The sequence below is a fragment of the Trichosurus vulpecula genome, chromosome 6 (assembly GCF_011100635.1).
Source record: "Trichosurus vulpecula isolate mTriVul1 chromosome 6, mTriVul1.pri, whole genome shotgun sequence".
Lineage (NCBI taxonomy): Eukaryota > Metazoa > Chordata > Mammalia > Diprotodontia > Phalangeridae > Trichosurus > Trichosurus vulpecula.
In genome coordinates this window covers 111,067,094-111,081,680 of record NC_050578.1, presented here as the reverse complement: position 1 = coordinate 111,081,680, position 14,587 = coordinate 111,067,094, and the positions used below count along the sequence as shown (strand labels likewise).

Below are 14,587 nucleotides of genomic sequence, written 5' to 3'. Positions count from 1 at the left end.
ACTTTTAAATTTGTTGTAACGGGATCTTTCCTGTGTCCTCAGTCTGATCAGACTCCTGGCACCCACTACCCTCTTGGTAACCTGGGTTAGTGATGTTTGGCATAGGTAATGCTCCTTACATAGGACCACTGTGTGGCACTGTTGTATTAAAAACATCTTTGTCTCCAATGGGGCAGTTGTTGTTATTGATAATAATTACTTTTTGCTTTTATTTTTATCTCTTAAGTTTGTGTTAAGTACAGTTTAATCTACAGAATTTTGGAAGCAAATAATTGTACTAGTGTAAACTGGGTTGTTGGGTTTCCTAATATAAAAAAAGTGAGGTATTTTTATTTTTTGATATGTGGAAACTGTAAAATTTACCGGATGAATATTCATCTATAATTCAGGAGCTTCAGAGGAGGTGTAACACGTTAATTACCCTGATTGAAAGAGAAAACATGGAGTTAGAAGAAAAGGAAAAGGCAGAGAAAAAGAAACGAGGACCAAAGCCTTCGGTACGTGCGCTTGAATAGTTTGTTCCTCCTCCTCCTCCTCTCTTCCCCAAACCGCACCCCCCCTTTGTAATTAAGGAATAGAGTAGGAGAAAATTGCTGAGTGGTTGACTAGCTGAAGTTAATGGCCACACAGTATTTTTCAAGAATACAGTGTTTGGCATTGTAAGTTAGCATTTGACTAAGTTGGTTGAGTAAATAATAAATGTATAAACCCCTGTTATACCTGGCATTTATATATAGATAGCATCTTTTTTTGGGAAAATTTTCAAAGTTTAGCAGCTCTGCAAGGATAATAATGAAAATTTTAAGTAAATTGTTCTGTTCCCAAGTGTCAGGCTCTTTCCATCACCACCATCAAGTCTTTAAATTCTACTAATTAGCTCTATGGTAGGAACTTTATGTGCATCTGATTTTTTCTTTTCTTGGCCTGTTTTTGGGTATTCTGTATTGTTAGGCATAGCGGTTAAATTCAGAAAATTATCTGTGTTAGGTATTCTTTGAAATATTAACATTACCACTAAAATGGGGTTTTGATGTATAATTTTATAGAATGAGTGCAAGTTTCTCTAAAGAATTCACAAGTTGTGGAAGTAGGAAATGTGATCTAGAATTTTTTGTTATTCAAGATAATTTCTTCTATCCATCTCATTCCATAAAAGCTCTATAGTACTGGTCTTAAGTGCTAGATTTAAAATTGTCTTGGTGTGCTGGCACTTGTAAAAGTAAGCTTTTAATGGTAAAAAGTAATTCTCCTATTTGTTTTTAGGCACAGAAACGTAAAATGGATGGAGCGCCTGATGGTCGAGGAAGAAAAAAGAAGCTAAAGCTATGAATGATTAATTGTTTTGTAATCACTAAATTTTAAAAAAGTAGTTCTTTAATTTACGGGTCTTCATAAGATGTACTGTACAATGCTCAACTATTATGTCATTAAGGACATCGGGTTCATCTGTTTACTGAACTAGACACATAGTATGTAGCTACACTTTTTTAAATGCAACAGCTGTGCTGAAATTTTTTTTACCATTAACACTTGAAGTAATAAAATAGGCTTCATTTATTAATAAATGCTTCATTCGATTTATTTTTCTACTTTAGCTTTAGTTGAGAAGATTGTGAATGTTTTGTTTTTCAGCTATAGGTTTCTAAACTAAGACTTTTTTATAAAACTAGACTTGCTAAGCTAGAAGAGACTATTACAAAGAATATAATTTGTATCTTCAGTCTCTACTTAGTTGTCAAGTTATTTTAATTGACCTTGAAATTTGGGTATCTTCCTACACTGAGTCTTATTTCGGGACTAATACATAATACATTATCCTTACTCACCATGTGGGTAGGATGAAACAAAACTTTAGACATGCTAGTTAATTCTATGCACATTTTATATGTTGTCTCTCTGCTTCCCAGAGTTGCTTATTTCTAAAAGCTGAAATGTGCCCTGCTGTTGGAAAGATGACCTATTTTTAGTTCTATAGCCAAAGACAGGATTTGTCTGGTTCACCTTAAACTGTTGTAGCATTTTGTGAAAAAAAAACTAAATTAAAAACAAACTTGTATTGGGTAAACGTTTTTAAAAATGACATGCTATGACTACCATGATTTGGAAAGTTCATGTCTTGGTGCCCAGTATTAGAGATTTGTTAGAACCAATAAGAATAGGGCATAAACTGGTCATTCAGACTGTCAAACTTTGGTAAATTTAGTAGTACAAAATAATGCAGACTTTCCAAATTTCTAGTACTTCATTCCCAGAACAAATGAGAAATGTTTCATTGACATATAGTATTCCCCATTTTAAAATATTCAGAAGAAAATGTGTGAGAAACAAGATTGAATACAAGTCTATCTCCTGTTTTTTCATAGACTAGAAAAAGCCAAAGCAGGAGTTACCTACAATATGGTGTCAAGATATTAGGCCCAGAAGCCTTTGTGCTATATATAATTTGTATGTTTTATATGTGCAAATTGGGTACATACACAGTTCTCCATTTTTCTAGGAGAATGCAATAAATGTAGCAACATGAATAAATATAATTTTTATAATCTTAGAGTTGTCTTTTCTTTCCATTTCTTTAGTTATTTCTTGGTTTCATTTTTATTCATGTTTTCTCAAGCGTTTCTTGCTTCCCTTTGGCTCATTGCCTTTTCTTCCCTTTCTTTTTACCCCCACTAAGTTTTCTTGCCTTTGTGCCTTCTGTATCCCCAGGGTGTTAAGATACTTCATTTTATGATACAGCAGAGTGGAATTGTATTCAGTAAGGGGGAAAATCCTCTGAAGCCACAATAACTTACTGTGTGAGCATGACCCATTTTAAATTCTAGTTTACCCCCTGCCTGAGAATTTTGTACTTTACAGGTGAATTAGGACCTCACTGGTTTGAGTGGTGTTGGATATATTTCAATTAGGTCTCGTGAAGAAGAGTGATGCTGAACTATTCCCAAACTGTTTAGTCACACAGTATCTTTTTTCCATTCTTGTCTATGATGGAGGAATAGTTGATGGATGGAGATGGGTTTATGATTGTGGAAGCATGACCAGTGAGGGGAGAGATCAGGTAGCCTTTTACAGACTGGGGGTGGCATGTAACTTTTGAGAGCTAGCCAGAGACCTCATTGGTGTGGGAGTATGATTAGGGAAAGCAGTCCTTTGCCACAATGATAACATACAGTCCTGTTTGGGAGATAAGGTTTCACTGCTTAAATATATTAAAGTTTTTTTAAAGGCCTATAAAGCTTATCTTGTAACATCCTTGTCATTTCTCCCTATTCAATAGTTTAAAGATCTTTTCATTTTGAGTACACTCTCTTTTGGGGAAGATCAATACATGGAATGTCCCTCTTCCATGAACTACAGTAGGCAGTATTTCAAAGTTGCTATTCAAAAAAAAAAAATTCACCTGGTGGTGACTTCTCCCACCTTAGCTGGACTGGTCTTTGAAAAAAAGACTGTTTCTTACCTGTCCTCTAATGTTGGACAGACTTGAGCTTGCTTTAAAAACCTGGGGTCACTTTCATACCACAAAAATGTATTGGAGTAGGTCTTTATTGGTGATGCTACTCTTCAGTACTTATCCTTCAGGGATCTGTGTTCCAAATGATGTGAATGTTTCTCTTCAGTGCTGATTGCCACTCCTCCCTACCGTAAGCCCTCACCATGACTTCCCACAGATCTTCCACAGAAGCACTTAAGATCATAGATTTAGAGCTGGAAGGGTTTTAGAAGCCATTGAGTGTGGCACCTCCTCATTTTGTAATTGAAGATTTTGAAGTAAAATCCCCAGGCTAACACAGCTAGTATCTGAGGCTGAATTTGAACCCAGGTCTTACTCAAGGTACCAGTGCCTTAGCCATTATACCACACTTATAATGGAGATCTCTTAAGCTCTTTTGGGCACTGCTGTATCACTTGGGCCACATCTGTTCTCCCTCACTCTACCTAGCTCCTTTAAAGTCATACATTTTTCCTTTTACCACTTTGTGTCCTTAGGAGATCATTGAAAATATGCTATATTTTTCCAGCGCTTAGTGTGTGCCTGGCTCATGCTTATTGACTTGACCTTTGATGAATATTTAAAGTTTCAAGACTAATAAAAGCAATCATTTTAGTATTTTTATGTTTGCAAAGTGTAACTCTAATTCAAGTAGGTGACTACTGAATTTTACAATGAGCATTTTCCATGCCTCGTATAACATGGTGTGTGTTGGATTCAGTTACTGCCATTTTCTCTTGAAAGTGTGACAAGATCATTTTTTAAATGATGCTGGAAACCAAAATACTTGCATTCCTTGATTTTAGGAAATTGAGTTTGTCTACACAAATCTTGGGTGTTGTGTACACACACACGCGCGTGCGCACACACGTATATACACATATATAAATATGTATGTCTGCATATATATATATATATATAAAAGTAAAAGCTATTCTAGCCATTTGGGAGAATATTCTAGAGATCCTTACAATTTTTCAAATCTGTCCTAAAATGCTCTTGCACGACTTGCTAATATTTAAATTCTGCTACCATATACTTGTAGGTTAATACTCTTTCTTCCCATAAAAAGACCTCTCATAGATTTCAGATCCCATGATTCTTTTTTTCTGTTTTAGAAAAATCCAAATTGTTGACGAGTCCAAGAGAGTTGTTCCCTTCCCATTTCCCCGTTATGATTGTATGTCAGGGTCACTGACAAAACCAGTCAAATAAATGCAAAAGGATCATGGTAATATTTTATAACACCTGCTTGAGTTGCTTACACAGACATTTAATTATTTTAAAAACTTCTATTGCAAATTTGTAAACATTTAAATGGAGTTCATTGTGCAAGGCCATAAGAAATGACACAAGCCAGGGATAGTAGAAGGTAGGTATTCTAACTAATAGACCTATTTCGAAGTATGGAGGAGGAGGCTTCTGAAGTTGTCATGAATATAGTGAATATGTGGTAACTTAATCCAGAGACAGACCAACTGGCACTGGTGTGACAGGGCCACTCAAGGGAATTATTGGTGGTACACATCTTTTTATTTTTCCCCTTCCCTTTCTGCCTTCTTACCTGCCCAAACTCGAGGCTTGCTAGGTGATGCTCGGACCTCATGTTGCCTTCTAGAACAAAAAAAGGTCTTTGGCTTCTATACATCAAATATATATTTGTAATGTATATCCCATTAATCCACTCTCTCTGCATTCAGGTTTTGGAGAACTGTGGCATGTGTACTTTGGTGAAGTCGCATGAATATCCTTTAAAACAACAAACTTAACAGTTGGCTGTCTATGTAAAACTAAGGAAATTCTGGCAACAGATTATAATCCTTCTCTCCAGATTAGCACAAGGAAACTGGTGCATTCCTGTCCCGAAAGAAGGATTTCGTTTTGCAGAGGAGAATGAAATACTGTAGTGTATTGAACCAGTTACTCTAATACCAATACAATAGGGGCTGATGAAAACAGGCTGCTTTGGATCTTCAAGTCTGTAGTATTATTAAGCCATTCCTTGCTATCCCTGTTGATTACTCCTCATTTTTCTTTCCCACCACATGAAACCTGCAGGTTCCTGATTTCACCCTTAACCTGGTATTTAAAGCCTGTTTCCAAACTATTTCCAACTGTGTTACCCTTTCTCAGGCACCCTACGTTCCAGCCCAACCGGCCTACTTAGTACTTTCCCCTTGATGACATTCAGTCTACCACCTCTATGTCTTTGTACATCCCTCCCTTCCTGAGATGGTCTCCTTCCTCATCTCTCTACCTTGTAGAATTCCTAGCTTCATAGCATTGCTCAGATGCCAGTTCCTACATGAGTGAGGTCTTCCCTGATAGCCTCTCTCCCACCCATTTAATGACCACTCCCTTGAAATTGCTTCAAATTTACTCACTACATTTTGTGTATACTTATCTACTCATCGGTGTCTCTCCCTCCCCAAACCCCTCCCAGCTGAAGGAGAGTGAGCGCCTCCTTTTCAAGGAAGTTGCTTGAAGGCTACCCCTGTTTGGTTTTTGACTTTTTAGCACCTAGAATTTAAGAGGCACTCAATGAATGCTTCTTGAATTCCCCCTGCATATATAAAACACCTTCCCATATAACTAGGCAAGTTGGACACCCCCAAAGTAATGTATTTTTAAATATCATCACCTTGTAGTAATAACTAGCACTTACACAGAACTTAAAATTTTGCAGTTCATCCTCACAAATGCCCTATGAAGGAATTGCTGTTATCCACATTCTATAGATAAGGGTACCAAGGCTGACAAAGATTGATTTGTCTAGGGTCAGTGACTGAGAGTCAGGTTTTCTAGACCCCAAGTCCGGCACTCTGTCCCCTGACACCTACCCCAGGACAGCAATTTTTAGCAGTGTAAAATCTCATAGGCAATCGAGCACATCTTGTTCTCTGGCTACACACACACACACACACACACACACACGTACGTATATATGTATGTAAATGTATATATACATGTGTGTGTAGGTATATAGCATGTACATGTATAGTTATATATATGTGTACATGAATGTGTATATATGCGTATTTTAGGGTGGGTGGGAGTCACAACTACTCTGGCATTGAGCCAGGAGCCCCAGGTTATGTGTGTATACTAGTTTTTGCTGCTAGGCAGGAAAACCTCTGATTTGGAAGCTGAAGCCAACTCTAAACCTCTGAGGAGTCATTGCTGCCATGCTGTACGGTTATAGTTTTTCTGTTGCCTGGCATGGCCTTCTTATCTGAAGCCCATCTCCTGTGTCTCAAGAGAAATACTAACATGGTGCAGCTCAGCAGCAACAGGCTGACAGTTCCCCCTATAACAGGCCCGGTGCTACTTGGCCTCTTCACATCCGCCATTTCTAACCCTGGCTGCCGGTCATGTGTTCCTGGTGGCAAAAAGCCCTTGTGGCTGAAGACGGCCTTGGTGGAATGGACCAGGGACACATGCTGAATGTTGGTGCCCCTGTTCTGATCTGCGCTGATGTCTTGAGTCAGGGTGGAGGCATCTGAGTTAGCTCTTCTACTGCGTTTCGAGGAAAGGGCCCCCGCCAGGCTAACAGCAGGGGGAGGCATGTGTTGGTATTCTATGCTCCTCTTCCCAATGTCTTTGTTTGCATTTTCCCTTGAGCGGACAGTATAAATTGCATGGAGATACCACTCTCTCCCAGCAGCCACCTTTGAGGATAAAAAGAAATTGGTTTTAAGCAGTATAAAAAACATGAATGAATGTACTGAAAAGAGGAAGTTAATTTAATCTGGGGGGGAAGTCTGGCAGGACTGTTCCTACCTGAAAGAGGGCTGCTGAGGACAGGCTGAAACCATCAGATCCTGGCTGTTTCACTAAAGGAAGTGCATCTTCGTGGTCAGCGGCTAAATGAGCATTGAATGACACATTTCGAAATCTCCTGACCTGTGTCTCTGGCTGAGCTCTATCCTAGGAAGGCAGGAAGAATTTTATGCTTTACTTATCAGTCAAGGAAAGGTCAGCCCATCAGTTTATTTCTCAGATTAATTATCTATGGAACACAGAGACGTTCAGGGTGGGGTTAGCAGAACCCTTGATTTTAAGTCAGGAGCCTTGGGTTTTAATCCTGGCCACTCACATCCTTTACTAGCTATGGGACCAAGGCAGTCGCAACTTTTCTGGGGCTGTTTCCTCACTAGCAAAAATGAAGATAATGATAGTTTACTGCCTACCTAATAATAATCTTAACAGCTAGCAATTATATGGAACTTTACATGTTATCTCTCTTCCTAATAATAACCCTGCAAAGCAGGTGCTATTATCTTCGTTTAGCAATCATCATTATTTATTTTGTGTTTCACTCACTTTGCCTTATGTAGTTATGGGGACCCTTAGCAAGTGCTCTTATAAAGAGGTGAATAAATTACGTACCAGTATCTTGAATCTGTACAGGAGAGAGGGTGAGTCAACCAGGCATCCATAATCTTTATTTTCTGGGTTGTATTTGGGTACATAGCCATCAACACCCGTGCACAGGAAGACTTTTTCAATGTTACAAGTGAAAGTGTCACCAAGATTCTGAACGGGATCCACCGTAACGCGGCCATAGATTATCGAACCTAAGGGAGAGGGAGCAAGACCAGTTTTGTAACATGGCAAATAGCTTACCATCTATTATGATGACATGCTATTTTTTTTCTGAGTTTGACATTTATTTTAGAAGAAACATTCAACAAGAGACAGCTTCTCTTTATTATATGAAAACTTGTTTGTGCCTTGGATGTTACAAACGGAATTTCCTGGGACTTTCTGAGGGCTGCTACATGAATGGATTTCTGAGATTGGGATGGAATCTAATTTATTCCAGGTATTAAAAATAGAATAAATTCTTATTTACTTGGTCGATATGAAGATGACCCTGTCAGAGGGAAAAGTAGACTAAGTGCCCTTTGGAAGGTGATTCTAGGTTTTGGTTAGGATTTTTTATCATTAAAGGCTTCAATTTCCTTTCACCTAGAATGATCTGATGTGAGATGGGTCACCGTTGAGACCAGTGATACTTTATTGCTTATGAAGCATCCAGGCAGCATAGGGGATAGATTATAGACCTAAACCCCCAAGTTTATTCCAGCCCCAAACACTTACGAGCTGTGTGAGCCTGGACAAATCACTTAACCTGTTTGCCTCAGTTTCCTCATCTGTAAAGTAGGCATAATAGCACCTATCCTCAGGATTGTTATGGGGATTAAGTGAGATAATATGGTAAAAAGCGCTTATAGCACAGTGCCTAGAACATAGTAGGTACTTTAAAAAGCTTATTTCCCTCCTTGATATATAATGGCATTAAAATATCCAAACAGAATAATACATGTTTAATTATAGCCCTGGAAGAGTCTTTACCTTCAGAAAAAGCTACATCAGATCCTTCCAGAAAGTCCATGGAGTCATCAGATACCCAGAGCTCCTTTTTGGAGAGGAGAAACATTCGAGTGTTTAGACTGAATTCAGCATCTACTGGGTCACTGACCTTGAGGGTGGGTGGGAAGAAAAAAAGAAATGTGTTTACTGACTATTAGAGAATTATTTCCAAAATGAAACTAAAATCTACAGAAAAGAGCCAGAAAACAGTATAGAAGAGACTATGGCAATCTAAATGACCCAGATCATTCTGCAGCAGCATGGTGGAGAAGGTTCCATCCAATTACACAACAGTAGAACTCGTGATTAATTTCCACCATACCATGGTCTGGTTATGTCTTATGCATCTTTGTATTCCCCACAGTGCCTTCAGATCACATAATATGTGATCAGTGAATGTTTATTGAATGAATATCCTTCATATTCTTATCACTGTCAATATAATTTAGTTAGCAGAGATTAGGAATACATAATGAATAAATAAATATGCATTATCTTCCTTGGAGAACAAAATGTGGTTTTATAGAGAAATATGAATTCCACTTTCCCTGCAGTGACTAAGCCATAGATCAGCACTGGGGGCTTATGATGTGCAAAGCACTGCAGGGGATACAGAAATATTTAAAGTAAGGGACAATCCAGTGGTTCTAATCCTGGCTTTACCGACTTTACTAGTTCACATGGCCTTGGAAAAATAACATAAACTCTCTAAGACCATTTCCTGTCAAACACTGTACAAATATAATGGCACTGAGCGATAGCACACAATTTCTGTCCTGAAGGGACTTGGAATCTAGTTGTTGAAATGAGATAGAACAGTGCAGAATGTTAAATAACAGTGAAGGGTATTGACTTCAAGACAAAATGACAGAAGAGGTGTTACAAAAAAGTAAAGAACAAAAAGGTTTGTGTAATCTTGGCAGTTTTATACGTATTTGTAAGTGAGGCAATATGGTAATATGGTCTTTTAAGTCAGCGAGACTCATGTTCAAGTATCGCCTTTGACAGATACCACCAATGGAACCAAGGTCAAGTCACTTCTGACCTCATCAGAAACTGCCCTTCCCAGAGTTACCCATGATCTCCTAATTGTGAAATCCAGTGGTCTTTTTTCGGTCTTTATCTTTCTTGTCTCCTCTGTAGCATTTAACGCTGTGGACCACCATCTCTTTCTGGTCTTCTCTCCTCCCTGGGTTTTTGTGTGACTGCCCTCTCTTATTTCTCTGTCTTCTTGAGTAGACACACCTCAGTCTTCTTTGCCAGATCATCCTCCCACTCACTCACTGTAGGTGTACCCTAGGTCTCTGTCCTGGGCTTTCCTCTCTATTGATGATTTCATCAGACAGATGACGGCTACAATAGCCTAATTGGCCTCCATGCCTCAAATCTCTCCCTACTCCAATCCATTGTCCACACAACTGATACCTTCTTAATACACCAGCTTCTAGTGTCTCGTCATTCCCAAATTACCTTATATTCTCTCTCTCTTTCTCTCCTTCTTTGTCACTCTCTCTTCCTTTTTCTTCTCTTTTTCTCTCATTCTTATCCCTTGATGTCTCTTTCTTTTTCTTTCTCTTTCTTCCTTCCTTTCTCTCTCTCTCTCTCTCTTTTTCTTTTTTTCTTTCCTCTCTTTCCATGTATATGTATATTTGTACTTTCTGAAGTCTTGTATATATTATTCTCCCTGATACACTGTAAGCCCTTTGAGGGGGTAGGGACTATTTCATTTTTGTCTTTCTTTATATCCCCAGTGCCTAGTATGGTGCTTGGCACATAGTAGGTGATTAATATATTCTTGTTGATTGAGTTTATCTCAGTGCTCTCAGGCAATTCTCTAAGACTGTAAGTTACAGGTGAGGTGCCAGTCTGCATTGGTGAAGGGAGTTTTCACATTGGGTGTCCCCACTCTTATGAAATTACAGTTCTAGACATAAAATATATCTTCTCCTGCATCTGGTGTCACTTTTTTTTTTTAATGAGGCAGAGTTGTAGAGCAAGGACAAGGTTTGGATAAACCCCAGTAAATATGGTGCCATGAGAATCACAGAAGCCAAATGGAAAACTTGAAAGGTCAGTTCTCTCCCAAGCATATTTCTTACCTGTTGGAACCTGATGTCAAGGTCAAAAGTGATTGGCTCCCGGGGGTGACATATTATAGGAAGAGTATATTCTTGTTGTGGGGCTGCCACACAAGGGATAAGCTTGATGGTATAGGTCCCAGAGTAGTCCCAAATCTGTCCAAACACACTGAATTAGAATGAGGAGGCAAACAGACCTTCATTCTACTGTAGCTGAGACCAAAGCCTATGAAAACCAGTGTTGCCAATGAGAGAAAAGAAGGGAGATGGTTTATCCATTGGCACAGAGGGAATGGGCAAGCCTAATGCTGTTGATGGTGATAATAATAGCTAGTTTTTATATAAAGATTTAGAGTTTTTAAAGCACCTTATATGTGTTATCTCATTTGATCTACACAACAATCAAATGGAGTAATGTAGTCTCAGACTTTAGTTATGTGACCCTGGGCAAGTCACTTAACTTCTGTCTGCCTCAGTTTCCTTATTTGTAGTAGGATAAGAATATCACTTACTTATTGGGTTGTTGTGAGGTTAAAAGAGATAATATCTGTAAAGTGCTTTGCAAACTTTAATGAGCCTTATAAAGGAATAATAAACCTTATAAGGAATGCCAAGTGTTAATCTCATTTTACTGAGGAGGAAACAGATCAGGGAGGCTTGATTGACTTGCCTGGGGTCAGACAACTGGTAAGGGCCTGAAGCAGGACTTTAGGCCTTCCTGACTCCAGGTCCATCACTCTATTTGCCATGCCACTAAAAAGGAACAGGCTGATTCCAGGCCCTTCTGAAAAGGAGAGGCCTAGAATCTTGCCTCATTCCAGTCAATCACTCAAGCCTCTTGTATGCATGCATATCTGGGCATCCTTGTGGTTAAGGATAGATGCCATTTGTGATGACCACATCCTATTTTTGGAAATCAGGATTATGAGAGGAACTGAGCAGTGCTCCCACCTTGCAAATGCTCCTTCCTGTCTGATATCAGAGATTCTGCCTGCTTATATCTCCAATATCTATTATATCTGGAAAGACAGTGAGGTGGTTCAGTGGATAGAATGCTGGGCCCAGAATCAGGAAGACCTGAGTGTGTGACCCTGGGCAAGTCACTTAACCTCTGATTGCCTTAATCCCCTGGAGAAGGAAATGGCAAATCACTCCAGTGTCTTTGCCAGGAAAACTCCATGGACAGTGTGGACCATGAAATCACAAGGAGTTGGATATGACTGAACAACGTCTACGATCTCTGATATTCTGTCCTATACTTTTATACTTAAAGGACCTATGATTTCCTTCTTGTGGATTCTCCTTCTTATTAATGAAAATCGTAACCTATTAAGGCCTTACTCTTCATGAGTTGCCTTGGCTGAAAGGAAGCCATCACCTTTTGGCAATGAGCCTCTCTGGTCTCCAAATGGAAGCTCCACAGTCCCTCACCAAGCTAGTCTTCAAAGCCTTTCCAGCTTGGGTGGGACCTCCCAGAGCATGCATTTGGCTGGGCATTGCTTTTGAAAACCCACGGTGACATCCATGTCATAGTAAGGACTGTCTTAGAGAACTGTGTCCAATATTTCCTATTTAATAATAAAGGCTAGATTCAGACACACCATTCAAATGGGACCTCAGAGGCCACAAAGTTTACTCCCCACATTTTACATGAGAAAACTGAATCACAGAGGGTGACTTGCCCAAGATCATGATGAAGAAAGTGTCTGAGGCAGGATTTGAACTTGACTCCACATTTGGTAGTCTTTCCCTTGTGCTACCTGGCTTCCTCCATCTCACGAATGTCTAAAATTCATCTGGTTAGTTTTGTTTGAGGTTTTAACAATGGGCTTAAGAGATAAAGAAAGGGATAAATGGGCAATTGACAACCAAGTTGTGTCCCTGAATTTTGAGCAATGACATCAACTTTGTATATATTTTTCATTTAAATAAACAGAGCCCTGTAATGGCCTCTCCTATCAAATGCAAAAATGTTCTGAAGTTTTTCTCTATAATTTTGGTGCTATGAATTATCAGAGGGAAAATAAATATTGTCTCCCTTACCTAAGACTGTTCTGATCTCTCTTCCTCCAGTCTGCCCACATAGAATCTGACCTACTGTACAAGCTCTTCTTTTCCCTCATTTCTAAGTGACCAAAGCAGAAGTCTGAATACAAAACTCGAGGATTAATAACAGAGAAACCTTTCTTTTTAAATCTCCACTCACACCCTGATTTGTAAATGTAAACTCACAGCAAAGTCAGAGACAAAACTCCACTGCTGCCTTGGCTGGTGGGAGGCTGGCTCGCTTCTCAGAAGGCTTAGGGTGAAGGTGAGACCAGGGTGATCCGTGGACACCACCACTGATGTCAGAGACATTCCTGGGCAGAGAGGATGAGGGCTGGGTCACAGGTGATAGCAATGCTATTATGTAATAGCAACTCATGCATGGTACCAACAAAAGAATGGAGACCCGGGGGTAGAGGCTACTAAAAATAGTCATAGCCTCATAGGATTTAGAGATAGGGGAGAGCCTTCAGACATTAACCAGTCTAGCCCTCTTGTTTTAAAATGAAGTATTTGGGGCTTAGAAGGATGAAGTTAGTAATCTCCCCAAAGTTACAATGAGTGAGCAACGGATCTGGGATTCAAACCCAGTTCCTTTGTCTCCAGATCCAGCATTGTTTTTACAATACCACAGGGGAGGAGCCATTTGCCAGGTTCTTCCATTTTCTCTTTCTCAAAAAGCCCAGAAGGATCCAGGAAGGCAGAAGACCTTGCCTGTCCAGATTACTGTGATTCTTCTCCTTATGGCTGGAATTCTACCCAAGTCTTCTATCATTTCACTGCAATTGGCGGCTAGTTTGGGTGGTGTAGCATAACTCAAACTGGATGGACCTCTTACCATAACTAGAACTGGATGGACCTCTTACCTGGGTGAGAAATTACAAATTGTCCTCGGAACCAGATCTCTGTTTGGAAGTTAACCACCAGCCGTCCTTCCTCATTGATTCGCATGCTGGTTGGGTGAAGAGTTCCTAAGCAGAGGAAGACGTCAAGACAACAAATATTTGTTAAGCATCTACTATGTGCCAGGCACTGTGTTAAGTGTTTGGGATACAAAGAGAGGCAATAACGGTCCTTGCCCTTGATCTCACGTTTTAATGAGTGAGACAACATGCAAACATGCTATACTACATATGTGGACACATACATATGTATATGCAAATTTGTTGTTGTTTAGTTGTTTTCCAGTCATGTCTGATTCTTTGTGACCTCATTTGGGGTTTTCTTGGTAAAGATACTAGAGTAGTTTGCCATTTTCTTCTCCAGCTCATTTGACAGATGAGGAAACTGAGGCAAACAGGGTTAAGTGACTTACCCAGGGTCACACAGCTAGAAAGTTTCTGAGGCCAGATTTGAACTCACAAAAAAGAGTCTTTCTGACTCCGGGCCTGGCACTCTAGCCACTGCACCACCTAGCTGCCCATACACGCCTATGAATACATATACATACCTGCATACAAGCATGCACATATACATACGTATACAAAATATACATACATACATATTGGGATTGAAATCAGGTCTTCCTGACTTCAGGCCAGTGCCTGATGCCCTCTGGGTCACCGGCTGCCACCAACGGTGGATTTTATATTTTATC

At 39.6% G+C, this 14,587-nt stretch overlaps 2 protein-coding genes across 2 annotated transcripts in view; one reads left to right on the top strand and one right to left on the bottom strand.

Moving 5' to 3' along the window:
* Positions 1–2,548, top strand: part of SMARCA5 (SWI/SNF related, matrix associated, actin dependent regulator of chromatin, subfamily a, member 5) — a 47,460-nt gene extending 44,912 nt beyond the window's left edge. Inside the window, exons 23-24 of the mRNA XM_036763178.1 lie at positions 390–497; positions 1,264–2,548. Of these exons, the coding sequence (XP_036619073.1) occupies positions 390–497; positions 1,264–1,329 (174 nt within the window). The 3' untranslated portion in view covers positions 1,330–2,548. The remainder of the gene's footprint in view (positions 1–389; positions 498–1,263) is intronic.
* A 4,100-nt stretch (positions 2,549–6,648) lies between these two features.
* FREM3 (FRAS1 related extracellular matrix 3) overlaps positions 6,649–14,587 on the bottom strand; it is a 123,282-nt gene continuing 115,343 nt past the window's right edge. The window contains exons 18-24 of the mRNA XM_036764999.1: positions 13,857–13,961; positions 13,177–13,304; positions 10,966–11,100; positions 8,849–8,975; positions 7,880–8,067; positions 7,271–7,417; positions 6,649–7,158 (exon numbers count right to left, since the gene is read on the bottom strand). Coding sequence (XP_036620894.1) covers positions 6,649–7,158; positions 7,271–7,417; positions 7,880–8,067; positions 8,849–8,975; positions 10,966–11,100; positions 13,177–13,304; positions 13,857–13,961 — 1,340 coding nt within the window. The remainder of the gene's footprint in view (positions 7,159–7,270; positions 7,418–7,879; positions 8,068–8,848; positions 8,976–10,965; positions 11,101–13,176; positions 13,305–13,856; positions 13,962–14,587) is intronic.